This window comes from Pseudonaja textilis, chromosome Z (genome assembly GCF_049901715.1).
Source record: "Pseudonaja textilis isolate UNSWEBS1 chromosome Z, rPseTex1.2, whole genome shotgun sequence".
NCBI classification, from domain to species: domain Eukaryota; kingdom Metazoa; phylum Chordata; class Lepidosauria; order Squamata; family Elapidae; genus Pseudonaja; species Pseudonaja textilis.
The window spans coordinates 53,007,529-53,034,093 of NC_142008.1; the positions used below are offsets into that span (position 1 = coordinate 53,007,529).

A 26,565-nucleotide genomic window follows, 5' to 3' on the forward strand; every position below is an offset into this window, starting at 1 on the left:
CACTGCAGAGACCAGGAGTGAAATCGTGCCCAGGGAACTATGGCAATGCAGGTCATTTTGCCCAGGAACTAAGACAGCAAAGTGAGAGGAATCCTTCTGGCTGACAGGATCTGGACTGTGAAGGCCTTGATGCTGTCCCATTGCTCCTGGGAGAGAGACATGTCTAGTTAAGGTGTCTATAATCAACCCCGTGTGGAGAGAACCAGATGACACTTGTCCATGTTTATTGAGAAGCCATGATCCTGGAGGATACCAGTTGTCATATGAAGATCCTCTTCTGCTTGTAGGCACGAGGAAGACTTGATCAGGTTATCATCCAAGTAGCACTAGATCCTGATGGGAAAGGTTCTGAGGTATGCTGCCACCACCACCAGGATCTTGATAAACATTTGAGGAGCTGATGGGAGGGCTCTGTATGAAAATGGCAGCTGGCATAGCAAAACTGCAGGAACTGTCAGTGATTTGGATGAACAAGCACATGGAGGTAAGCCTCTGTCAGATCCACAGAAGTCAAGAAGTCTCTCCGTGAATCCCTTCCAGAATGGAATAGAGGGAATGCATCTTGAATCTTCTGTAGACCAGATGCCTGTTGAGTCCCTTGATATTTGGAATCACTCTCCACCCACCAGAGGTCTTTGGGATAATGAACAACATTGAATAGAACCCCTGCCCCTTCTGGTGCACTGACACCGGTTGGATGGCCTGAATGTCTAGCAAATGCTGGATTGCTGAGTCAATGAGGACCCTCTTTGCTGGATATCGGGAAACGGGCAACAGATGAAACATTTTGGGGGTGAAGAAAGAAACTTGAGGGACAGCCCTGCTCCTATTGTCTCCCTGATCCAGGCATCTGTTGTGGTCTGCTCCCAGCAATGTGTGAATAGACCAAGACAGCCACCTATGGGGGGGATCCAGCTTGATGTCACTTGGAGTGTCTGAAGGATCTACTATTGTTGCCACAAAAGGGCTGTTTCCCCTGTGACTGCTGTCTGCCTCTGGATCCAAATGCTGGCCTATCTGCCTGGCAGGCAGATCTAGGGAAAAAGGGCCATTGCTGTCAGGGAAAGCTCACCCCAGCTTCCCTCTGCCTGTAGGAGGGTCTCCTAAAATAGGGCAAAGGGTGATAGTCTTCTTGTCTGCCCTGAGATGGAAGAATCTTCTGCTTGACTCTGATTTCCACTAAAAATGGATCCAGAGACTCCCCAAATAGCGTCTCCCCCTTAAAGGGGGAGGAAGCTAACTTCCACTTATTTTTGTTGTCCATATTCCAATGATGGAGCCACAACATTTGATAAGCTGTGACAGAAGAGGCAAGAAAACTTGGTGGCATTCAGCATTGCACCCACCATAAATTCAGTTGCTGAAATAATCTTATTAAGGTCCTGGTGGACTGGGATCTTTCTCTGCAGCTGCTTGAGCCAACACAATGAGGCCCAAGTGAAGAAAGAAGCCACTGTGGAAGCCCTGATGGCCCAGGCATCAGCCTGATGTGCTCTGTGAAGAGACATCTCCTTCCTTTCCTCAGCTTTAAGTGAATCCTCAGCATCAGGTGTAACATCGATGACAAAGTTAAGGCCGCTATAGGAGCATCCACTGACGGAAACTGAATTGTATCCAGTAGTTCAAGGTCTATATTGAAGAATGTGGTCTCTGAACTACTGGGTCAGGACTAAACTCCCGGAGTTACCCACTATCTCCTGATCATATTTAGAAACATCTTGAGCACAGGTATGGCATTGGCCTCTGTGGTCTTCTCTGTAAAAATGAAGTCCTCAGGTTCTGACTCATCTTGAGTATCCTGGGCTACTGGGTGCTTTCTGAGGCGAGCCATGCTCTTAGCCTTGAAGAGTAGAGGTTTAAATAGGCTTGGATGGTGTTATGTCCTTAAGACTGACCAAAGTTCCCAACCAGGTCCATTCCTATTGCGGGGGCGTTTGCAGCTCCCATTGGCTGGCTCCCTTCGACAGCCGGCTATAAAAGCCGGCTGCAAGGTTGAGCCAGCCGCTGTTCGCTGAGCATGTCTGCTTGTTAGCCTGCAGACGCGACAGCCCTTTATTCTGTTGAATAAAGCCATTCCTTGTTAATGCTCTGGTCTAGCCTCTCATTTCTTGATCTATAACACTGGCGACGAGGATGGGATCGGGTAACCAGAAGCATTCAATTGAGCTGAAAGTCACGATCGGCAACTGAACCGCAGCCGCGAAGCAGAGAGCTCGGTCAGTTCGCTAGTTAGCTAAGTGAAAGTGAAGCGTCTGTAGCCGCTCGCACAGGAAGCTACAGAGAGAGAGTGAAGTCAGGCGCTGAAGCTACAGCCGCCCTGCTCTGAAAAGAGCGCGTAATTCAAACTGCTGTCGTTTGAATTCGAAAACTCAAGCAAAGCTCGGCGCTGTGTCCACAGCCGCCATCGTACCCAGAGAGCGCGAAAGTTGAATCTCTGTCAGTTGCAGCCGCCAACGCTCTCCGGGAGCGCGAGATTCAAAAAATTGCTGATAGTCACGGCGTTACAGCAATAGCCTCTAACGCTCACAAACACAGAGCTGAAGTCACTGAGCCAGGTGAGTTGCTGCAGCCACAGCCACCTGCGCTCACGCTAGCGCATATTGGGCCTCGTATACCCAGAGAGAGAGAGAACAGTCTACCCAAGACTGAGGCGCCATTATGAACACTAACCCAGCATTCCCGCCCTTTAAGCCGGATGAAGAGAAGTGGGACTCTTACAGAAATCGCTTCAATCACTATATTGATGCCATCGGTCTGGCTGATGCAGCGGAACACTGGATAAAGTCATATTTCCTCAGCTACTGCGGGGCTGCAGTCTTCGATACCGCAACAGCTCTTTTTGCTCCATGAGAAATCAAGAACGTTCCGTGGCCAGAGCTGCTGGAAACACTTTCTAATCATTACTCCCCTAAACCATCTCGGATCGCGAGGTGCTTTGCTTTTCGAATGAGGAAACAAGCCGAGGGGGAGTCCATCAATCAATACATGGCCGCCCTGAGGACAGCAGCACTCCACTGTGAGTTCAAAAATTACCTAGATGACATGTTGCTTGACCAACTCGTCTGCGGAGTCAAGGATCTAAGACTCCAGAGGCGTTTGCTGGCCAGAAAAGACCTCAGCCTCTCCCAAGCCATTGAGGAAGCCTTAGCTGCAGAGCTAGCATCCCAGTCAGCCGCTGAAATCCAGGGCACGATACCCAAAACCGGTGCCACCACTGTTCACTCCGAGGAGGTGGTGAGTGAGGACAACCCTACTGAACACTCGGAAGTTCATCGTCTCAAGCCATCGAGGCAGCCACAGGTAGGGGCCAGGCAGGATAACAGCAACGCGCCAAAACACATTCTGTTGTGCCTATCCTGCGGAGGCTCCCACTCCCGGACAACTTGCAGGTTCCGGAACACTACCTGCAACAACTGCCACAAGAAGGGCCATATCGCCAGGGCCTGCCAAGCAACACACAACACTTCACAAAGCTCATCTTTTTATTCTCCTTCTAGGCCCCAAAGGCAAGTAGAAAGCTGTTACACTTGCTATCACGCAAATCACACTTTTCATACCACTAATAAAATCACACTTTCTATCCATTTAGAAGGTAAACCTTGCCGCATGGAAGTGGACACAGGGTCAGCGCTCTCAATCATCTCGTGGGGCACGCTCAAGAAAATCCAACCCAGCCTATCGAAGAAACAACTTCAAAAGTGCCATCTCACCTTGAGGGATTATCAAGGGAAGAACATCCCCATACTCGGCAAAGGCAAGTTCCTCGTTAAATTCAAAACCTTCAAAGGCCATTTGCCTTTAGTGGTTGTTGACGGTACCCTCCCTAGTCTTTTGGGGTTGGATTGGTTCCCCTATCTCGGCCTTAGTATAATGGGTATCCATGCTGTCTCAGCTTCTGATATCGACTCCCTGTTTTCTGACTACTCTGATGTGTTTAGCAGTGAATTAGGCTGTTACAATGGCACACCCATTTCTTTCTCGGTAGACCCCCAAGCAGTTCCCGTCCGTTTAAAGCCACGGAGAGTCCCTTTTGCTATACGCCCTAAGCTGGACGCGGAGCTAGACAAATTACTCAAGCAAGGAGTAATTGAGCCCACGGATTTTGCTAAATGGGAGACCCCTATTGTCACGCCTCTCAAAAAAGATGGCAGTCTGAGAATTTGCTCAGACTATAAGACCACAATTAACCGCTACCTACAGGTTAGCGCTTACCCAGTCCCGGTCATTCAGCACCTTCTACACACATTCGAGCCTGGCACCATTTTCGCCAAATTGGACATGTCACAAGCATATCAGCAGTTCCCTGTTGACAGTCAAACAGCCGACCTACAAACTATCGTGACTCACAGGGGGGCGTTCAGGTGCAAGCGTCTCCAATTTGGCGTTAGCGTCGCCCCAGGGATCTTCCAGTCACTAATGGAACGAATTCTTCAGGGCCTCCCTGGCGTGGTACCTTATTTTGACGACATATTGGTCTCAGCCAGGGACAGACCCCAACTATTCCAAAGAGTCAGAGCGGTATTAGACAGGTTCAGACAGCATGGCCTCAAACTAAAAAGGGAGAAGTGTGCCATCGCCACTAAGCAGGTGGACTTTCCGGGGTATAGAATTGACGCCTCTGGCATCCACCCACTGGAATTGAAAGTCAAAGCTATTCACGAGGCTCCCACGCCGTCCACAAAATCAGAGCTACAAGCCTTCTTGGGTTTATTAAATTTCTACGCATCATTCCTACCCCACAAAGCCACAGTAGCGGAACGCCTGCACAGGCTCCTAGACAATAAGGCACCATGGCACTGGGGACCGAAAGAAGATTATGCTTTCAAAGCTGTCAAATCTCTACTTACCTCAAACGCAGTCTTAATACAATTTGACCAACGCCTTCCTTTAGTCTTGGCCGCAGATGTATCCCCTTTTGGGATAGGAGCTGTTTTAAGCCACAGATTGCCCAATGGCTCCGAGGCACCAATCGCCTTCTTTTCCAGAACCTTTTCATCTACTGAGCGTAATTACAGCCAAATTGATAAGGAGGCCCTAGCCGCAGTTGCTGCGGTAAAAAAAATTCACGAATTCCTTTTTGGTCACAATTTCGAACTAGTCACAGATCATAAACCACTTCTGGGACTGTTATCCGGGGACAAACAAACCCCTCAAGTATTGTCACCCAGGATGACGAGATGGACTTTGTTCCTGGCGGCTTACTCCTACAAACTCGTCCACCGCCCGGGAAAAAATCTGAGCCATGCCGATGCCCTCAGCCGCTGCCCTCTGCCTGCTCCTGTGGAGGACCCCGCACCGGTCCATGCCATCTTTGACGTTACCGAACCTAATCTACCTGTTACCGCTAGCGACATTGCCTCCCACTCCAAGAAGGACAGAACAATCGCCCAGGTCCTGGACTGGGTAAGGTGGGGGTGGCCGGTCACTAACTTTGCAACCGAATTCGCTCCCTTTAAGACTCGCCAACAGGAGCTTTCCAGTTTACAGGGTTGCCTGCTGTGGGGGACCAGAGTCGTCATTCCAACCACACTGCGAACGGCCGTCCTAAGAGCACTGCACGAGGGCCACCCGGGCATCGTCCGGATGAAAGCGTTAGCCCGTAGCTACGTCTGGTGGCCCGGCATGGATGACGAGATCGTCAAGTGGGTAAGCTCTTGTTGCCCCTGTCAGGAATCCAGACCATCACCGCCAATCACCACACCCACTAAGTGGGAAAGCGCCAACGCACCTTGGTCACGGCTACATATTGACTTGGCCGGACCAACACATGGCAAGACTTTCTTGGTGGTCGCGGATTCGTATTCAAAATGGATTGATGTGGCCCTCCTACCCACGACCACCACCCAGGCGGTTGCCAAAGCCCTGACCTGTCTGTTCGTGACACACGGCCTACCAGATACCCTGGTGTCAGACAATGGCCCACAATTTGCATCGGCCGAGTTCAGCAGGTTCGTCACCAACCTGGGTATCAGGCACATCCTCACGGCCCCCTTTCACCCTGCCAGCAACGGGTTAGTGGAGAGAGCCGTTAGGTCAGCGAAAGAGGAGTTGGCCAGGTTCAACCAGGAAGACTGGCATTCGAGACTCTCCCGTTTCCTTCTAAGCCAGCACACGACTCCCTGTACGGTCACAAACAAATCACCAGCTGAACTCCTAATGGGTAGACGCCTCAGAACTGTGCTAGACAGGCTACACCCCCACTACTGCCCTGATACCCCTCTAAATTCTGACAGTTTGGTCAGGGATTTTGTGTTGCAGGACCCAGTGTTCACTAGGAACTACGCCGGAGATCCATTGTGGGTTCCAGGGAAGATCATCGCCGTCACAGGTCCGAGATCTTATCGGGTCCAATTGGAAGACGGACGCGTTTGGCGCAGACACCTGGACCAGATAAGGCGGCGACGGAGCATCCACACCAACGCAGATTCAAGGACTCCGGTGAATCTCCAGTCGCCTCTCCAGAGTCCAATCGGCGATCATCAGAGAAACCTGTCACCACCACCCGAACTGAGGGAGCGAGCAACAGGCCAAGTCTGCACACCTGACTCTCCTTCTTTGCCGACCACCAAGGCCTCCGGGTTGGGGGACAGAGACTTTGAGGCGACCCAACCCAGTGGCAGCGACCTTGCGCTGGGACCCGTCCGGTTTCCAGAGCCTGACGGCACTACAACTCCAGCCAGTCCGGGTTCCCCGAACTCTGTGCCACACAGTGACTCACCGGGGCCACGGCGCTCTGGGCGCCAGCACAGACCACCAGCATATCTAAAAGACTATACATGTTCGCATCTGGGGGGAAGGGGTGTTATGTCCTTAAGACTGACCAAAGTTCCCAACCAGGTCCGTTCCTATTGCGGGGGCGTTTGCAGCTCCCATTGGCTGGCTCCCTTCGACAGCCGGCTATAAAAGCCGGCTGCAAGGTTGAGCCAGCCGCTGTTCGCTGAGCATGTCTGCTTGTTAGCCTGCAGACGCGACAGCCCTTTATTCTGTTGAATAAAGCCATTCCTTGTTAATGCTCTGGTCTAGCCTCTCATTTCTTGATCTATAACAGATGGAATAACCCTTTGGTGGCCAGGGTGCTTAGATGATCCATCTTCATTCTCAGACAAATCCTTATCATCCCATAGCTCTTCCTCCAAGATGGAGGACTGGCTTCTGAACAAAGGTTGAGGAGAATGAGGCCTGTAGAGTTGCCCCTTACTGGTGTAAAGCCTCTGCTCAGCCATTGACGTGGGCAACTACTGCCACTGCTGAAACTCTGCTGCTATGTCCTGCCTAATGGCCTGTGAGATCCAAGCTCTGAAGTAAGATGGCATTTCTAGAATTTGAGGCTCTCCTGGGCAGAACCCTGCCACTGAAGGTAGCCTCCAGGACAGGCCTTACAGCAAGTTGCTCACCTTCCACAGTAGTTATCACCATACCTGCCATAGCACTTTTAGAAGGTGGGAAATATGAAGACTGAATATATTGCTTGCTAGAGCCCCCTGGAGACCAGGCTTATACACGTAGGTTACTGGGCCCCACAGTCTCCTCTGGCTGAGGCCTGTCCTCAGAAATATGGTGGGAAAACGCACCAGCAGCCACTTTGGCCTGTGTTGACGGCTTCTGATGTTCAAGGTTCTTCCTAGCTTTCTAAAATTCTTTATCTAAGCATTTTTGCCTTCACTTAGCTTGCTTCTCTTCAGCCCTAGTATGCTTTTTAGAAGCAAGAGCTCTAGCCTTAAGCTTGGCTGCAATCTCTGACCCAGCTGACCTGAATCCAGCTAAACTCTCTTCCTAGTTTTAGCCCAAGGCAACAGTGATAAAAGCACTTTCTGCTGGGAGGAGGATCCCTCATGGTCAGCCCTGCCAGCCTCCATACTGATCCCAAATTCCTTGTAACTCAGTTATTCCAAGTCCAGGTCAGCAACAAGGCACACACTTGCAAATTGCTTTTGTTTTTTGTTCTGGAAAAACCCCTCTACAGCTGTGGTTTTAGCAATCTGGGGCTTTTTCCAATCAGCCAGAGGTTTGCCAATCAATTGCTGGACTTGCTACCAGCTCCAAAGGCAGTCTTGCACGTCCCACAGCTGCCACAACCCTCAAATAGCCTTCAGAGAGCCACCAACCTGAAACAAATGTAACAAGTGCCAGAGCATAATAGAGAGGTTCTATTCTTGTGTAAGCCCCAAGACATTTCAAAAGCAGACATAGCTTTGCAGCTTTCTGTAGAGTATTTGACTTGGTGGAACTTGTGCTTGATATATAAAATGAAGGAAGGAAGGAAGAAACTTGTACCTTAAAGGGACAAAAAACTGAAAAGAAATGCCCTTGAAAATGAGAGGGGGCAAACATTAGAAGGCAACCCAGACAAAGCTATCCCAAGGCTGACCTAGGAGTTGCCATTCACAATTTCAAAAGGGAACAGAATGGATATGAAAGTTCACGGGATATTCTGCTCCCTTTATAGAAGAGAGTTTCTATCAACATTAAACATTTGATACAATATTTGTTTTATTTACAGGGAGATATTGGAGATGAAGGGCCTAAAGGGAATCAAGGAAAGCTTGGATCCAGAGGGAATAAGGTAGAGTCTCTGTTACTGAATTTTTCTATATAGAGTGTAAAGTATATCTGTTGTGGCTCGGAGATTTGAGCCTGCTTTGTCAGAGGTCGAGGACTTGGACAATGAGGAAGAGGAGGATTTGGCTCTGAGGTTTGAGCCTGCTTTGCTAGAGGACAAAGACTTGGATGGTGAGGAAAGGGAGGATTTGGCTCTGAGGTTTGAGCCTGCTTTGCTAGAGGACAAAGACTTGGATGGTGAGGAAAGGGAGGATTTGGCTCTGAGGTTTGAGCCTGCTTTGTTAGAGGATTTGGAATTGCCTTCCTCCCCAGGACTTTCCTCCTCGGCAAGACCTTCCTCCCTGATTGTGCCTCAGGTGTCGGCAGATAATCAGGAGAGCGTATCAGAGCCTTTGACTGAGGAGCAAGCTGAGGAATGCTGGCTTGATGCGAGGCAACTGCGCAGGCAACGTAAAAAGAAAGGATGAATCAGAGACTGAGATGAGGGACTGACACGCCCCACAGAAAATAAAAGTGGGTGTGTTCGCTCTGAGAACTTGTTCGGGACAACGTGTTAATTTGTGAGAGAAGCTTCGAAAGATTCTGTGTGTGGCGATAGCTTGTGATTTATGTTCTTGCTTTATTATCGGAATTGGCAGACAGCTGTGTGAGACTGCCAAGAACTTTTCTGGCTCAAGGAATTTAACCCTGTCATTACTGGACTTGTTCGCTTGTTTATATTCATTTGGAAATTTGGACTTCTCACCTCATTGGCACAGGTGAGACGTAACATATATCTATGATATAGATCAGCCTTTTTCTCCTTAATCGTTTCCAGATCAGTGGTGGTATTTGACCGGTTCGGCCCGGTTCTGGGGAGCCGGTAGGAGTGATGAGCAGCAGAGAATGAACCGGTTCTCTCCACCACTCTGCTGTTGGACCCACCCACCCACCTGTGCTCCCATACTCACTTTTATCTGCTGAATTTGAAGCGCAGCTGCTTTGTGTGGCACAGAATAGTGCCACGCGGCAGCTGCTGAAATGACCGGGATTGAGCAGGTTTGCAGGAGGCACACACGTGCATTTGGCATGCGTGCGCACACATGCAAAGCGCGCCCACCAAGCTACGCCCACCAAACTGGTGGCAACAATATTTGAATCCCACCACTGTTCCAGATGTGCTGAGACTGATTGATCATATACCATAAAATTTGTGTTGCAACTCTCAAATTCCAACTACCATATATAATGTGCTGAAGCCAAAGATGTTGGGAACGGGAGTCCTAAAATGGTGTTGAATACATCAAATTATAGAAAACTGAATGTTTTTTAATTTTTCAAGATTTATTCTCCCCCCCAAAAGTTCTAAACATAAAGAAACGTACACTTTGGCATTTAGAGTTTATTTGGTTTAATGGATTGTTAATGCTGAATTCCAGACATAAAGTATCAGGAACTGTTTTTCTCATCACCAATGGAAAATGGACCAGTTGATGTTTAACTATTTTGCTAAAAATGCAGAATTTCTGTTCATTAAGATAGAGGCAACTACACTTCATCAAAAGCAACTGAAATAGTAAAAACAGCATAGCTAGGAATCATCCAAACATTATACTGTATATTCAGGTTAAGCTCTAAACCAACCTGTTAATGTGGATTATGTGTACTATAAGGATATTTGTCAATAGTAAAATAAAGCCAGTAGCTTAGGACTTATAAAGTGATATAACAGTAGGAAAAATATCCCCCCAAATATCCGATCTTGATTTTATATTTAAAATATTGGCACTAAATGATTGTAGCATCATGTAATACTTTAGAATTATTCATACCTCTATTTGACTCTCACATGTAACTTATTTTGGAAAACAGGGAGAATCTGGGGAACCTGGAGAGAAAGGAAAAAAAGGTCCCCCTGGCCAGCAAGGAATGAAGGTTTGTTCATTTTCATTATCTTCTTGTAAAAGTTTTATTGAAAAATAAATTGATATTTTTAAAAATGACATAAAGATCTCAAGTGCCTATATACAAATGCACAAAGTCTGGGGAACAAACAGGGTGAACTCAAGCTACTAATACTATCTATATCTATATCTATATCTATATCTATATCTATCTATCTATCATCTATAGCTATCTATGTTTTCTTAAGTTTTCGCGGGTACTTACATTTATGGTATTCAGCTTTGTTTGGGTATTTTCCCACATCATTATAGTTGTGCTTTTAAAGTTGTAGCAATGTTTCAGCAGAATCTCATCTGCCATTATCAGGCTTCTGTATTGTGTTCATCTGTGAGTCAGACTTTCACAGCCGTTTCAGTTTTAAATTTGGGGCTAGCCTACTGCTGTGCCAGAATGGTTTTTTTCTTCATTCTGATTGATTGGGAGTCTTGGCCTGTATTTATTGGTCTTGGAGTTTGCTGTGTTCTGCTTGATTGGTGTTTCTTAATACGTTCTGTCTGTTTTGTAGCATTTTTTTGTCTTGATTGGCTGGCAACATTGTGTTTCATGTATTGGGGGCTTGTAGTGCGGTTTGGATTTGGGTGAATGGCTGGCTATCTTTTATTAGGAAGCTAGGTTTCATCTGGGTGGCTGGTTGCGGTGTGTTTGGGTCTGGGGGTGGTCTGTTTGTGCCCAGGTGTTTGCTTGGCTTGTGGTATGGAGATTTTTTTGTTTGTGAGTGCAGGCTTCCAGATAATTGACAGTCTGGTGGAATCATCTCTTCTATTCATGCGTTCAGGTCTTTTCTCAATCTCTATGGCTTCTCTGATAATTCTGTAGCTGGGGTTTTCTATAGTGGCTAGGGTTTTGGTGCCATTGAAGTTGATGCTATGACCTGTGGCTTTCATGTGTTGGATTAGTGAGGAAGTGTGTTCCAGGTTTTTTTACTGCATTTTTGTGTTCATCTAGGCAGGTACTTATTCTTCTATTGGTCTGTCCAATGTACGTGGCAGGGCATGATGCGCAGGGGACTTCATATACGCCTTGGTTTTCCAAGTCAATTTTATCTTTGGGGTTTCTTAGGATGGCTGCTATTTTGCTGTCTGTTTTGAAGGCAGTCTTGATGTGATGCCTGTGTAGTATCTTACTGATTTTGTCTGTAGTACCTCTGATGTAGGGCAGGACAGCTGTTCCATAGGTCTGTTCATCCTCTGGGTCTCTATTATGTCTCAGTGTGTTTTTGTGGATCAGGCCTGTGATTTTGCTTTTGTGGAAGCTGTTGGCTGTACTTTAGACAGGGTGCATAGTTCAGTCTTTATGTGTGTCTTGTCTACCAGGCATTTGGTTCTGGCAATTAGTGTTTTGACCACGGAGTTTATCTATGCTGTGTGGTGGTGGGATTGGGCATTGAGGTAGCGGTTGGTTGTGTTTTCTTCTGGTATATGGTGTGTCCTAGTGTGGCATCTGTTTTTTTGTAGATTAGTACATCTAGGAATGGTAGTTGGTTGTTTGGACAGCCATACAAGGACAAAGATACAAGCAAATTAAAGGAGCTCTTATGGGATCAACATTGTCACCCATTATTGCAAACCTGCTCATGGAAAAATTAGAATCCAGAGCCCTGGCAAATGCCACCCACAAACCCAAACTATGGTTAAGATACATTGATGACACATTTGTTATTTGGCCCCATGGAAAAGAAAACCTAAACAATTTCCTAATACACCTAAACAGCACACACACCCAAATCAAATTCACCATGGAAACGGAAACAAACCAACAACTATCTTTCCTAGATGTACTAATCTACAAAAAACAGATGGCACACTAGGACAATCCTGGAGTATCAGAGAACTACCAGAGAACTGGAAAAGAGCTGATGTGATTCCCATCTTCAGAAAAGGAAAACAAACAGACCCGGGAAACTACAGACCAATCAGCCTAACCTCAATACCCAGGAAGATACTGGAAAAGATAATAAAAAACCAGATCTGTCAACATCTAGAAACAAGTAAAATAATAACTAGCAGTTAGCACAGGTTTGTTAAAAATAGATCATGCCAAACTAATCTTATTTCATTTTTCAACGTAGTAACTAAATTAGTAGACCAGCGAAATACTGTGGACATAATATACTTAGACTTCAGCAAGGCATTCGACAAAGTAGACCATTACTTCTTGGGAAGCTAGAAAAAAGTGGGATAGATAGAATCAGCTCCAGATGGATTTGTAAATGACTGACAAACCGTACTCAATGAGTAGTCCTTAATGGATCTAAGTCTACATGGAAGGAAGGAAGCACTGAGGTGCCACAAGGTTCCATCTTAGGCCCAGTACTCTTCAATATCTTCATAAGCAACGTAGATGAGGGAATAGAAAAGAACTTACAAAATATGCAGGTGATACTAAACTGGCAGGAATAGCTAACACCAAAGAAGATAGGCTCAAGATCCAGATAGATCTTGACAGACTTGAACACTGGGCCCTTTCTAACAAAATGAAATTCAATGTAGAGAAAAGTAAAGTCCTACACTTTAGGCAAGAAAAACCAAAAGCACACATGTAGACTGGGTGAAACTAGCCTTAATAGGAGGAACTGTGAGAGGGGTCTTGGTGTCTTAGTGGACAGCCAGCTAAATATGAGCCAGTAGTATACAGCAGCAGCCAAAAAAGCTAATGCAATCCTAAATTGCATTAACAGAGGGATACAATCAAGAACATGTGAAATACCATGCCACTCTATAAAGCCTTAGTAAGACCACACCTAGAGTACTGTATCCAGTTTTGGTCACTACACTATAAAAAGGATGTTGAAGCTCTAGAAAAAGTGCAGAGAATAGCAACCAGGATGATTAGGGGACTGGAGTCTAAAACATCTGAAGAACAGTTACAGGAACTGGGCTTGACTAATCTAGTGAAGAGAAGGACCAGGGGAGACCTGATAACCCAGTGTTCCAATATTTGAGGGGCTGCCACAGAGAGGAAGGGATCAAGCTATTTTCTAAAGCACCTGTAGCCCAGACAAGGAATAATGGATGGAAACTGAACAAGGAGAGATTTAACCTAGAAATAAGGAGAAACTTTCTGACAGTGAGAACAATCAACCAATGGAACAGCTTGCCTTCAGAAGTTATGGGAGCTTCATCACTTGAGAATTTCAAGAAGAGATTGGACTGCCATTTGTCAGAAATGATGTAGGGTCTCCTGCTTGGGCAGGGGGTTGGACTAGATGACCTATAAGGTTAACTCTGTTAATCTGTAAACACTGAGCTAAATTCCAAAGGATCAAAAAGGGATGTAAAATGGCCTATAGAAGTAAACAGAGGCATTCAGCTGTAGGGACATTTTTCCATGCAAATACTGTACTAGTTGAACTCAATAATTTTCAAATCTAAAAAAGTTTAGATTTTTGAAGTTTAGATGTTTGAAAAACCTGTGTATCAGTTTTTAACCTCTTTTAAAATTTGACTGATTTCAACTTTAATTGACACCATGTTTGTTCCATATTAGCAGGCTTGAAACCCTGCGTTCCTATTGATCCAGAAAAGCCGGGTTGTGATTGGATGGCTTGAACGTTCCTGATTGGCTCATACAGGGTTTGCCGCGATTGGCTGAAACCAAGCGCGGCAAAGAGTTGTCATTGGCTGCCTAGCCACGGCCAGCTCTATAAGAAGAGCTGCCGCACGCTAGGGTTTTTGTCTCAGAATCTATCTATTAAATAAAGAGCTGTTATTCACTACTCAAGCCTCATCTATTCATGGGACCCACCGACCATACATAACACTGGCGACGAGGATGGGATTCTGAGACAACAAGGCTAACCAGATGTGGCAAACAGCGCAGAGACGACCAGCGAAATGGCCAGCAGCGCCATGCCGCCTGCACCATTTAACCCAGCCAGCAAGGACTGGGAGTCCTACATTGATCGTTTCCAAATGTTTTTGGAAGCCAACAACTTGAAAGACGCCACCAGCAGCAAGAAACAGGTGGTATTTTTAATGCACTGTGGACCCGCCGTTTTCAAAATGGCCAAGGCGCTAGCAAAGCCCGCAGATGTCAAAACGATGGATTGGGACAACCTAGCTCCCATCCTCCGAAACCACTATGCTCCGGCCGTACCAACTCTTATCCGAAGGCATGATTTTTATCAACGAGACCAGCATGAGGGTGAGAGCATCGGTGAATTTGTGGCCGACCTGAGGGACCTTGGAGGTTTGTGTGGATTCACTAACCTGGATGAGGCCATGCGAGACCGGGTCATTCTCAGCCTGAAAGACCCAGCACTCCAAGGCAGACTAATGGCCAAGGGTGACATCTCCCTTGCCGACGCCATAGCCGAAGCAACTGCAGCTGAAGCTACCTGCAAGTCAGCGGCCCGAATGTGGCATTCAAACTGAACTGATTGTCAATTGACCAGCGAGGCAACTACCACACCAGAAAAACTCACAGCCACCACCCATCATGGTGACGCCGAATCCCCTTCTGACAGCGAAGAAGAGATTCACCAACTTCAGTCGGAATGCGATCGGCGAGGCTGGCGAGGTCGTAAGTTGGGGTACCAGTGTGCCGGCTGCGGAGGAAATCACCCACGTTCTGAGTGCAAGTTCCTGGACACTGTTTGCTGACATTGCGAGAAGCGGGGGCATATCGCTAAAGTATGCCATAATAAAAGAAACTTCAGCACCCGGCGTCGAGGCAACAGCCGGAGAAGACAAGATGGCTACCCCACCAAAAACCAGGACCACCAGACTGACAGCTGGTGGAGCAGGGACAGCCGAAACAGAAGATTCAATGAGGCACCGCAAAGAGAAGAAACACACCAAACAGTCATAATTGCCCATTCTTCACCAATAGATGCACGGAAGATACGCATCAAGGTCGGTATCAAAACCAACCATGCACCATGGAGGTAGATTCTGGCTCCTACTTCTCCATGGTCTCCTGGCACACCATAAAGCGTCTAATACCCAGCATACACCGCCAAGAACTAAGTGACCAGAAATTGATCCTGAGGGACTACCAAGGGAACCGCATCCCAGTGGCTGGCATCGAGCATTTCAAGATCACCTACAAAAACCGCACCAATATTTTACCACTTACAATTGTAGATAAAGACCGCCCCAGCCTACTTGGATTACAATGGTTCACACCGCTAGGGATCGAGATGGCAGGCATCAATCACACAGACGAAGAAGATTGGGAGGCGATGCTCATACAAGACTTCCAAGAGGTCTTCGATGACACTTTAGGCAAGTACAAGGGGTCCCCAATCTCCTTCAATCTTAGTCCAGACATTGCTCCCATCCACCTCAAGCCGTGCCAAGTGCCATTTGCACTCAAACCTAAGATAGACGAGCAATTAAATAAGCTCATTGCGCAAGGGGTTTTAGAACCTATCGACCATGCCCATTGGGAAACACCCATTGTCACCCCCATCAAACCAGATGGCTCCTTGAGAATCTGTGGAGACTACAAGGCCCTGAACCATGCCCTGCAGCAGAGTGCCTACCCTGTGCCAGTAGTCCAGCATCTCCTACACTCACTGGGGGGTGGCAGAATCTTTGCAAAGCTCGACCTGGCACAAGCCTATCAACAACTGCCAGTCGATGCTGAAACCGCCAAGGCACAAACGATCGTGACACATCGAGGGGCATTTAAATGCAACCGACTCCAATTTGGAGTCAGCGTCACACCTGGCATTTTCCAAAGCCTATTGGAAAGACTGCTGCAGGGAATTAAAGGAGTCCATACCCTATTCCGACGATGTGCTAGTAGCAGCCCCCAATAAGAAACAATTGGAGAAACAGCTAAGAGCAGTCTTACAAAAATTTAAAGACTCCGGTCTCAAAGTAAAAAAAGAGAAGTGCCAACTATGTACTGAAAGGGTTGAATTCCTGGGGTACCTCCTAGACAGACATGGAATTCACCCTACTGACAAAAAACTAAAAGCCATCAAGGAAGCCCCCAGACCGAAAAATAAAACAGAACTCCAAGCATTCCTTGGACTCATTAATTTCTATAATGTTTTCCTACCCCAGAAGGCGACTGTCGCGGAACCTTTGCATAGGCTCCTGGATAAAGCGGCATCCTGGACCTGGGGAAGGCAAGAGGAACACGCCTTCCAACAAATAAAAAACCTTTTAACTTCAGACGCAGTCCTTATTCAGTATAACGAAACCCTGCCACTCACTGTCACATGTGACACATCACCCTTTGGTGTTGGGGCAATCCTAAGCCACACCTTGCCGAATGGGAAAGAGGCTCCCATCACATTCTTCTCAAGAACCCTGTCCAAGCTGGAGAGGAACTACAGCCAGCTGGACAAAGAAGCCCTGGCCATCGTCTCCGAAGTGAAAAGATTCCATGAATACATTTATGGTAGGACTTTTTCAATTATTACGGACCACAAACCCCTACTAGGCATTTTGGCTGGGAACAAACCCACTCCAACCATCCTGTCCCCTAGGATGATGAGATGGTCTGAATTTCTTGCTGCTTATAATTACCATTTAGCACACCGACACGGCAAGACCATCTCGCATGCTGATGCTTTAAGTCGATCCCCCCTACCAGACGTGCAAGACAACCCAGTACCCACATTATCAATTTTACAAATAGAAACAGTAACCACGCTGCCATTGACCATGCAAGACATTGCCCACGAAACAAGAAGAGACAAACGCTTGGCGCGAGTCCTCAGCTAGGTGGAGAGGGGTTGGCCAGAAAGCAAAAAAAATGAACTCTTTAAACCATTTAAAAACCGGCAAACTGAACTTTTTTCACAATGGGGGTGCATTCTTTGGGGAGACCGGGTGGTTATACCAGAAACATTACAAAAAAAAGTTCTAGACATGCTGCATGACGGCCACCCGGGCATTGTGCGAATGAAAGCCCTGGCCAGAAGCTAATCTTGGTGGCCAGGCATGGACAAACAAATAGAAACTTGGGTCGCCGCTTGCAGCAGATGTCAAGAGACTCACTCGACTCCCCCTGCAGCTCCACCACTAGAATGGGAAACCCCCAGAGGCCCCTGGTCACGAATCCATATTGACTTCGCAGGGCCAACCAAAGGACATACCTTTTTAATGACTGTTGATGCTTACTCAAATTGGCTCGAGGTAAGCAAAATGAAAACAACCACCACAGAAGCTGTTATCAAAAAATCAAACAAACTTTTCGCCACGCATGGTCTGCCAGATGTGTTAGTATCTGACAATGGACCTCAATTTACCACATTGGCGTTTGAGCAATACTTGGCAGACCGTGGCATCCGACACGCATTGACATCGCCTGCTCACCCAGCGGTGAACGGGCGAGCTGAACGCATGGTTCAGTTCACAAAAAAAAAAAAAAAAAACCAAACGATTGAACACGGCAACATCCATGAGAATATCAACAAAATGCTTCTACTACAACATATCACACCCAACACCACCACGAACAAATGCCCAGTGGAATTACTCATGGGCAGAAGGCTCCGGTCACCTCTAGACCGTCTGCACCCTACTTACACTCCAGAGAAACTCCCTGGATCTACTAGCAAACACCGAGCCTTCAACGTGGGAGACACTGTTTTTGCTAAAAACTTTACTGGGGACCCCCTATGGCTACCTGCAAAGATCACCCAAGTCACCGGTCCCCGGTCCTACCGACTCGAGACCACCAACGGGAAGAGCTGGAAAAGGCACATTGACCAGCTACAGTCTAGGCTGGCCACTTTTCCCCTCACAGACTCTAACCAGGAAATCGGGGGGGGGACCTCAAACTTAGAAAAAGAACCAGTATCTGCGCAAGCAGAACACCCCACACACACATTAAATAAAAATCAAACATTAAACCAGCAATACTTACCTACAAACAGGGAACCGAGGCAGACGGGTGCTTCACCTGGAAGTAGCAGCCGGACAAGCTCAACCAGCCCAGAGAATCCAGGCGGGAGCGACAGAGCGAACGACTCAACCAACCCGGATACAGCAGGCGGGAGTTGCAGCTATAGGCCTGGCTCACCCTTCCAGGCAGTTCCATCGAGAAGCTTGAGAGCGACGCAGAGCCCGTCCGAACCTGACGACGACCAGAGACATTATGAACCACGCAAGTCAAGTAGGCAGGTCCGAAGACCCGCCTACTTACATGACTACGTTACCCTGCCCCTTGGATGGAACCAAGAGGGGAGGGGTGTTCCATATTAGCAGGCTTGAAACCCTGCGTTCCTATTGGTCCAGAAAAGCCAGGTTGTGATTGGATGGCTTGAACGTTCCTGATTGGCTCATACAGGGTTTGCCGCAATTGGCTGAAACTAAGCGTGGCAAAGAGTTGTCATTGGCTGCCTAGCCATGGCCAGCTCTATAAGAAGAGCTGCCGCGCACTAGGGTTTTTGTCTCAGAATCTATCTATTAAATAAAGAGCTGTTGTTCACTACTCAAACCTCGTCTATTCATGAGACCCACCGACCATACATAAAAATATTCATAAAAGGCCAAAGATATGAAATCAGACTCTATGATGAATGGAGCCAATAAGCTTCAGGGCAAAACATTGGGTTGCTTATCTGGACTAAAACCTTGGAAACAGGAAGAAGGATTTCCTTTATTTATATGGGCTTTCAAATTCTGAAAATTCATTGTAGATGACAAATTAGTTTGAATCCCCTTCCACTGGAATAAAAATAGAGTTACAGTTGAAAGAAAAATAAACATAACTTTAATTTTAGTATTCCAGTTGTTCACTTTTGTACTCCAAAAGGCCTTTCAGGCAACCAGTCATCCTTTTCACCTCTCAAATGGATTACTGCAATCTGTTTTACATGTGGCTACCATTGAAATCTATTCAAAAGGTACAGGTACTCCAGAACAAGATGGCATGGACAGTGGTGGATGCATCACATTATGCTTATTCCCTGCTTTGTAATTTGTACGAGTTGTCATTTGACTTTTGAGTGCAACTGTCAGGTACTGGTTATCTCCTTTAAAGCCCTATATGTCCTAACTAAATCCAGGGGCCATTTATCTCCAATCGTTTCTCTGTGCCCAGTGAGATCAAGAAGAATGACAGAGTCATCTCAATCGAATAATCTCTTGGGACCTAGGTGATGCATCTCTGTTGCAGTGGCTGCCCTCTAGGACAGCACAGTCTCCAAATATTCATATAACTTTAATCCAACAGCTGTTTTAAAAGTCATGAAAAACACAAGTTTACTCAGAGGTCAGAGGTTAGTATGGAATGCTAAGCTTTTATTAGATTTTGGTGGTTTGACATATGTATTTCACTCTTCTGGATGCACGTATTTCTTTTCATTGTTCTTTTTTTCTCTGTGTGTATTGTAAGTCTCTCAGAAATTTGGTGGATGGTTTGCAAATTTAATACATAAATAAAAGCTTACTGCTATTTAATCTGAATGCTTGGTATTGTTGAGGTCTGAATCGAAGCTAATATTTGAAAAATGTCAGGATGTGCTCTTGATTATTTTCATGTCATGTTCACTTGAACATATAATGCACTGCTCATAGATTACTTTGAAGTAATTTTTGCAGCAGCAACCCTATTTCTTTCATTTACTTAAATTACAATCTTTGCTGATCCTGCAGAAATGGAAGCTGCATGTACCCACAGTGTAGAAAGAGATACGGTAATTTGTTCTCAGTACTTTGGCTTCTTTTTTGGAAGAAAAGCTGTTGTAATATGTACTACAAGCAATAGCATAATTCTGAACACTACACATTAAACATTACAAATGCAATGAGTTGAAGAAAATATAAAGTGTTTATCTGTTCTAGGGAGAAGAAGGAATTGTTGGTTTTGGCAATATAGGAAGGAAAGGAAGAAAGGTAATCATGTCAAAATAACCATAAATTTGGGCTTGTGTTTTTTTGAGAATATAATACAATTCAAATTTACACAAAAAATGTATTATGTACAAATACATAAAATAGAAAAAAATTTACATACTTAAATTATCCTTCCCTGAGATGGATAAGTACCTAAATCCACATTCATTGATTGTATGACATCAGGTCATAGGAGGGAGAGGTCTTGGGAGTGATGAAGAATATCAGGAGTATATGCTAGGTGACACTCAAGGTGTGATGGTCATCCCAGTTACCCAGTTAAAACAAGCAGACACATAAGTTGAGCAATAGCCATACAGAAATGCTGAAGCTGGAATTATCATTTTAATGACAATGGCAAAGACATCAATTTATATTGTGTGGAAGAAGGGACTAATAAACCAAATACATAACAGCCCATTTATTTAGCCTCTTACAATTTTAGCTCCTGATTAGTTTGGCTCTAGTTAGTAATTATTTCTCTAAAATGCTCATTTTTTCAATTTTGCTAAATAAGCTGTTTCCTTAAGTAAATGAATTTTGTGTTACTTCTAGAAAGTAATTGTAGTATATTGTATGTTTTCATTATAGGGTATAGAAGGATTCCCTGGAGACTTTGGAAACCAAGCAAGTATTTTTGGCAGTGGTTTGCTCTCCAAGCTTGTTTCAATTTAGTTTCTGAGCTTTCCAAACTAGGTAACATCATCAACGGGATTTTCTTGTCCTACTCTCCTTAGCTTATAAGTATCTTGTGCAAGACTATACATAAAACTTATGGTTATACATACACAAATTTCTAAAGCAATTGCCATAGGGATGGGATGACACTAATTCATGGAGAATATTCAATGGTGACTTTCAGTAATGCTCAGAATGTATGTTAGCTCCCCTCATCCTATTTTTGTGGTTCCCAAATGACTATACACACTTCAGGTTTAAAACCATTCAATAAACTGGGAACATCTGTGCCTTACAAGGCATAAGGTAAAAGTACAATTGTTGTAATTTTTCTGTTTGATAATTCTTTGTGTATATGTTAGAAGTCAACTGCACAATCTTCCAAAAGAAGGATAAAAAAGAGAAAATCATAAAACCTAGTTATTCAGAGTGTTTGCAGCATTAATTCAGCACCAGAAAAATAAACACAGATGACTGATGCTTCATTTAACATCTTTCTAAACATAATAAGTAGATTTTTGAAACCAGTTGGAGGAAACTCAGACAGAAGAAGACATGTTCAGAGCTTCAGCAGCAACTTAGCAGCTCAGAAACAGACATCAGTTTCACTTTAGTTCAGCAGGCAAGCATTATACACAGCAAAGGAGAGAAGCAGTATCATTTTCAATAGACAGACTCAACATAGCTGCAGAGCTTAATATAAAGCCACACCTAAGCTACTTCTAGTTTCAGTTTTCAGCCTAGGCTACTTCTAGTTTCAGTTTCCAAATTGTCCTCATTGGCTGATTTAGTTGCTATGCCTATTCATTGGCTGACCTTTAATATTCTTCATGTTCCAGACTAGCAGGCTCATAGCCTGCAAATCTGATTGGCCCGCTGAAAGCCGATCATGATTGGTCGCCATAGACTGATGCGATTGGCCAGTAAACGGGCTGCCGCGATTGGCCCTGCCAAGAGCGGCAAACTCAAATCGCCTTCATTGGCTGCCTAGCCGCAGCCAGCCCTATATAAGGGGCTGCTGCGGCTGGGGTTAGTTGCTCAGATCTGAAGTCACAAATAAAGAGCTTTAGTTACTATCTGAGTCTTGCCTCCGTTCTTGAACTGTCCTCCCAGATATAACACTGTCGACAAGGATGGGATGCGGAGGCAATGAAAGCTATTGAAATTGAGCTAGCCGAAGGAGCACGTGGCTGACAGAGCGCAACAACAGCGACATGGCCAGCAGCGCTATACCACCTGCACCATTCGATCCAGCTAGCGAAGATTGGGACTCATACATGGACAGATTTCAAATGTTCCTGGAGTCCAACAACCTCAAAGATGCCATGCCCAGCAAGAAACGAGCTGTTTTTCTAACCCATTGTGGACCAGCCGTTTTTAAGATGGCTAAAGCCTTAGCCAAGCCAGCTGAAGTTAAAACCATGGATTGGGACACCCTTGCTCCCATCTTGCACAACCATTACGCCCCAGCCATGCCAACTCTCATTCGCAGGCATGAGTTCTACCAGAGGGACCAACATGAAGGTGAGAGCGTTGGGGATTTTGTGGCAGACCTGAGGAACCTGGGTGGTTTGTGTGGCTTCGCCAACCTCGAAGAAGCCATGAGAGATCGCATTGTCCTTGGCCTCAGAGACCCCACCGTCCAGAGCAAGATCATGGCCAAGGGGGACATCTCGCTTGCAGATGCCATAGCAGACGCCACAGCAGCCGAAGCCACTCGTAAATTGGCAGCATGAATGCATCGAACCAGCGGGACCAATGGCCAACCCACCAATGATGCTGGGAAACCTTCAGACAAGTACACCTCAACCACCCATCACAAAGACATCGAGTCATCCTCAGACAGCAAGGAAGAAGAAGTCCACAGGCTCCGGTCAGAACGTGAGCAACGGGACCAGCGGGGTCGCAAGTCCAACTACCAATGCGCCGGATGTGGGGAAACCACCCCGATCCGAATGTAGATTCTTAGATGCCATATGCCGTTTTGCGAGAAAGCGGGACACATCACGAAGGTATGCAGAAACAAGAGAAATTCCAGCCCCAGACGGAGAGGGAGCAGCCCAAAGAGAAACGATGGCAATGCCACCACACAGAGGGACCACCCTAGCAACCAGTGGAACTGGTACAGCAGACCCCGAAGGTTTAACGACGCCCCCAGACGAGAGGAGGCTCATCAAACCATCATTATTGGCCACGCTTCATCACTTGACGCTAAAAAGATCCGAGTAGAGGTCACGATTGAAAACAAACCATGCAACATGGAAGTCGACTCTGGGTCATCTCTATCCATGGTATCCTGGAGAACACTCAAGCAGCTAATCTCCAACATCCGACACCAAGACCTCAGCAGTCAGAGACTCATACTAAAAGACTATCAAGGCAACCGGATTCCAGTCGCAGGTACCCGCCATGTGCAGGTCTCGTTCAAGGGACATAGGGCAATTCTACCACTCACCGTCGTAGACCGAGACCGACCAAGTCTATTGGGTCTTCAGTGGTTCGCGCCATTAGGAATTGGAATGGCTGGCATCCATCATACTGAAGAAAATGACTGGGAGGCGGCTCTCATCCACGACTTCCAAGAAGTGTTCAACGAAAGCCTAGGCAAGTACAAGGGGTACCCTATTTCATTTAATCTCCGCCCCAACATAAGCACCCATTCGTCTAAAGCCACGCCAAGTTCCCTTTGCTCTTAAATCCAAAATTGACGAGCAACTGGACAAATTAATTGCACAGGGCGTGTTAGAACCTATTGACCACGCCCGATGGGAGACACCAATTGTCACCCCCATAAAACCTGACGGGTCCATAAGAATCTGCGGTGACTACAAGGCCACCCTCAATCACGCACTACAGCAGAGCGCCTACCCAGTGCCAGTTGTTCAACATCTCCTGCATTCACTTGGGGGTGGCAAAATATTCACAAAATTAGATCTAGCCCAAGCGTATCAACAGCTACCAGTTGATCCCGAGACTGCAGAAGCCCAAACTATAGTCACACATCGTGGTGCATTCAAATGCAACAGGCTCCAGTTTGGTGTAAGCGTAGCCCCAGGCATCTTTCAAAGCCTGATGGAGAGACTATTACAAGAGATAAAAGGGGTCGTGCCCTATTTTGATGACGTATTAATAGCAGCACCCACAAGAAAACAATTAGAAAAACGTCTCAGAACAGTCCTACAGAGGTTCAAAAACGCTGGCCTCAAGGTTAAGAAGGAAAAGTGCCAGCTTTGCACAGAAAGGGTGGAGTTTCTTGGCTACCTTCTTGACAAGCAAGGAATCCACCCCACAGAAAAAAATTTGGCAGCTATCAAAAATGCCCCAAGACCCAAAAACAAAACCGACCTCCAAGCCTTCCTGGGACTTATTAACTTTTATAACATCTTCCTACCCCAGAAGGCGACTGTTGCTGAGCCCCTCCATAGACTACTCGATAAAAGGGCATCCTGGAATTGGGGATGTCGGGAGGAACACGCCTTCCAGCAAGTAAAAGACCTCCTTACCTCAAAGGCAGTACTAATCCAGTATAACGAGACACTACCTTTGATTGTCACGTGTGATGCCTCACCATTTGGGGTAGGGGCCATCCTGAGCCACGTCCTACCAAACGGCTCAGAAGCACCAATTGCATTTTTTTCACGAACTCTATCAAAAACAGAAAGAAACTATAGCCAATTAGATAAGGAAGCCCTTGCTATTGTCTCTGCAATAAAACGATTTCATGAATATGTTTATGGGAGACCGTTTTCTATTATAACGGACCATAAGCCACTACTTGGGATCCTGGCGGGCGACAAACCTACTCCACACATTCTCTCCCCAGAATGATGCAATGGTCAGAATTTCTCGCCCCTACGACTATCAATTAAAATACCACCCCGGGAAATCTATTCCCCACGCAGATGCCTTGAGCCGCTCACCGCTACCCGAGCCACAGGAAGACCCAGCTCCCACACTCCTGGTACTGCAAATAGAGACAATGCCATCACCTCCACTAACGGCTCAAGACATCGCCTTTGAAACCAAAAGAGACTCTTGTTTGGCACGAGTTCTTGGCTGGGTGGAGAGGGGATGGCCAGATTATGACACTAAGGAACTGTTTAAGCCATTTAAAAACAGACAAACGGAACTTTTTTCACAAAAAGGGTGCGTTTTGTGGGGAGACCGAGTTGTTGTACCAACTAAGTTACAAAAAAGGGTCTTGCAAATGCTACATGATGGACACCCGGGCATCGTGCGTATGAAAGCGCTGGCAAGAACTTATGCCTGGTGGCCTGGTATAGATAAACAAATCGAAACCTGGGTCGCCTCTTGTAACAAATGCCAGGAGAACCACTCAGCGCCACCTAAAGCCCCACCAACAGAATGGGAAACACCCAGGGTCCTTGGTCTCGTATTCATATTGACTTTACGGGACCTACGAGAGGCCACACCTTCTTAATAACTGTTGATGCCTACTCAAACTGGCTTGAGGTCAATAAAATGAAAGCAACCACTACTGAGGCGGTCATTAAAAAACTAAACAGACTCTTCGCCACACATGGGTTACCAGATGTCCTGGTCTCTGACAATGGACCTCAATTTACTGCCTTAGCCTTTGAACAGTATTTAGCGGAACGGGGCATCCGACACGCACTCACATCGCCAGCTCATCCTGCGGCAAATGGCCGGGCTGAACAAATGATTCAGTTTACAAAGAAAACCCTGCAGAAAATGGATCAAGGCAACATCCATGACAAAGTCACTAGAATGCTGCTCCTGCAACACATCACACCAAACAGCATGACCAACAAGAGCCCAGCTGAACTCCTGATGGCCAGGAAACTCAGATCGCCTCTAGATCGTTTGCACCCTGCCTACACCCCGGAAAAGCCCCTGGGTTCCAGCAGCAAGCACCGTGTTTTCAAGGTAGGAGACCTTGTTTTCGCAAATTTTTTTTCTGGGGATCCCCTTTGGATTCCTGCCCAGGTAACTCAAGTTACGGGTCCCCGCTCCTACCGCTCCTACCGCTCCTACTCACCACTGATGGCAGACCATGGAAACGCCACATTGACCAACTGCGCTCCAGACTAACCACATCTTCCAACCCTGACCCTAACTTTGACACTAGGGGGGAGGGGAAGCAGTGAACTCAGAATTAGAACCAACACCTGTTTATTCCGAGCTAACACCAAGATCACCGCACCATGGTTGGCAACACTCACCAGCTGCAACTGAGACTGGACAGTCAAACGCTTCACCAAGAAGCAGCAACCAGGCAGGTTCAGCGAGCCCCGGGAGCCATGGCAGTAACAGCGAGGCTGAGGACTCCATCACCCCGGGAGCACCAGAGGAGAGCCCTAACCATGACACCGGTTCACCGTTCCTGTTTGATCCAGCAAGCAGTCCATCTGAACCTGGGTTTGAACAGGGTCAAGCAGAACTGCGTAAGTCAGGCAGACAGGTGCGAAGACCTGCCTACCTGCGAGACTATATTACTCCACCCCTTAAACGGAACCAAGAGGGGAGGGGTGTTCTGGACTAGCAGGCTCGTAGCCTGCAAATCTGATTGGCCCGCTGAAAGCCGATCGTGATTGGTCGCCAT

The 26,565-nt window shown here is 46.5% G+C and overlaps 1 protein-coding gene across 1 annotated transcript in view; it reads left to right on the plus strand.

Moving 5' to 3' along the window:
* Nucleotides 1-26,565, plus strand: part of COL6A6 (collagen type VI alpha 6 chain) — a 127,324-nt gene that overhangs the window by 66,157 nt on the left and 34,602 nt on the right. The window contains exons 23-26 of the mRNA XM_087917157.1: nucleotides 8,501-8,563; nucleotides 10,411-10,473; nucleotides 20,253-20,303; nucleotides 20,895-20,930. Coding sequence (XP_087773283.1) covers nucleotides 8,501-8,563; nucleotides 10,411-10,473; nucleotides 20,253-20,303; nucleotides 20,895-20,930 — 213 coding nt within the window. The remainder of the gene's footprint in view (nucleotides 1-8,500; nucleotides 8,564-10,410; nucleotides 10,474-20,252; nucleotides 20,304-20,894; nucleotides 20,931-26,565) is intronic.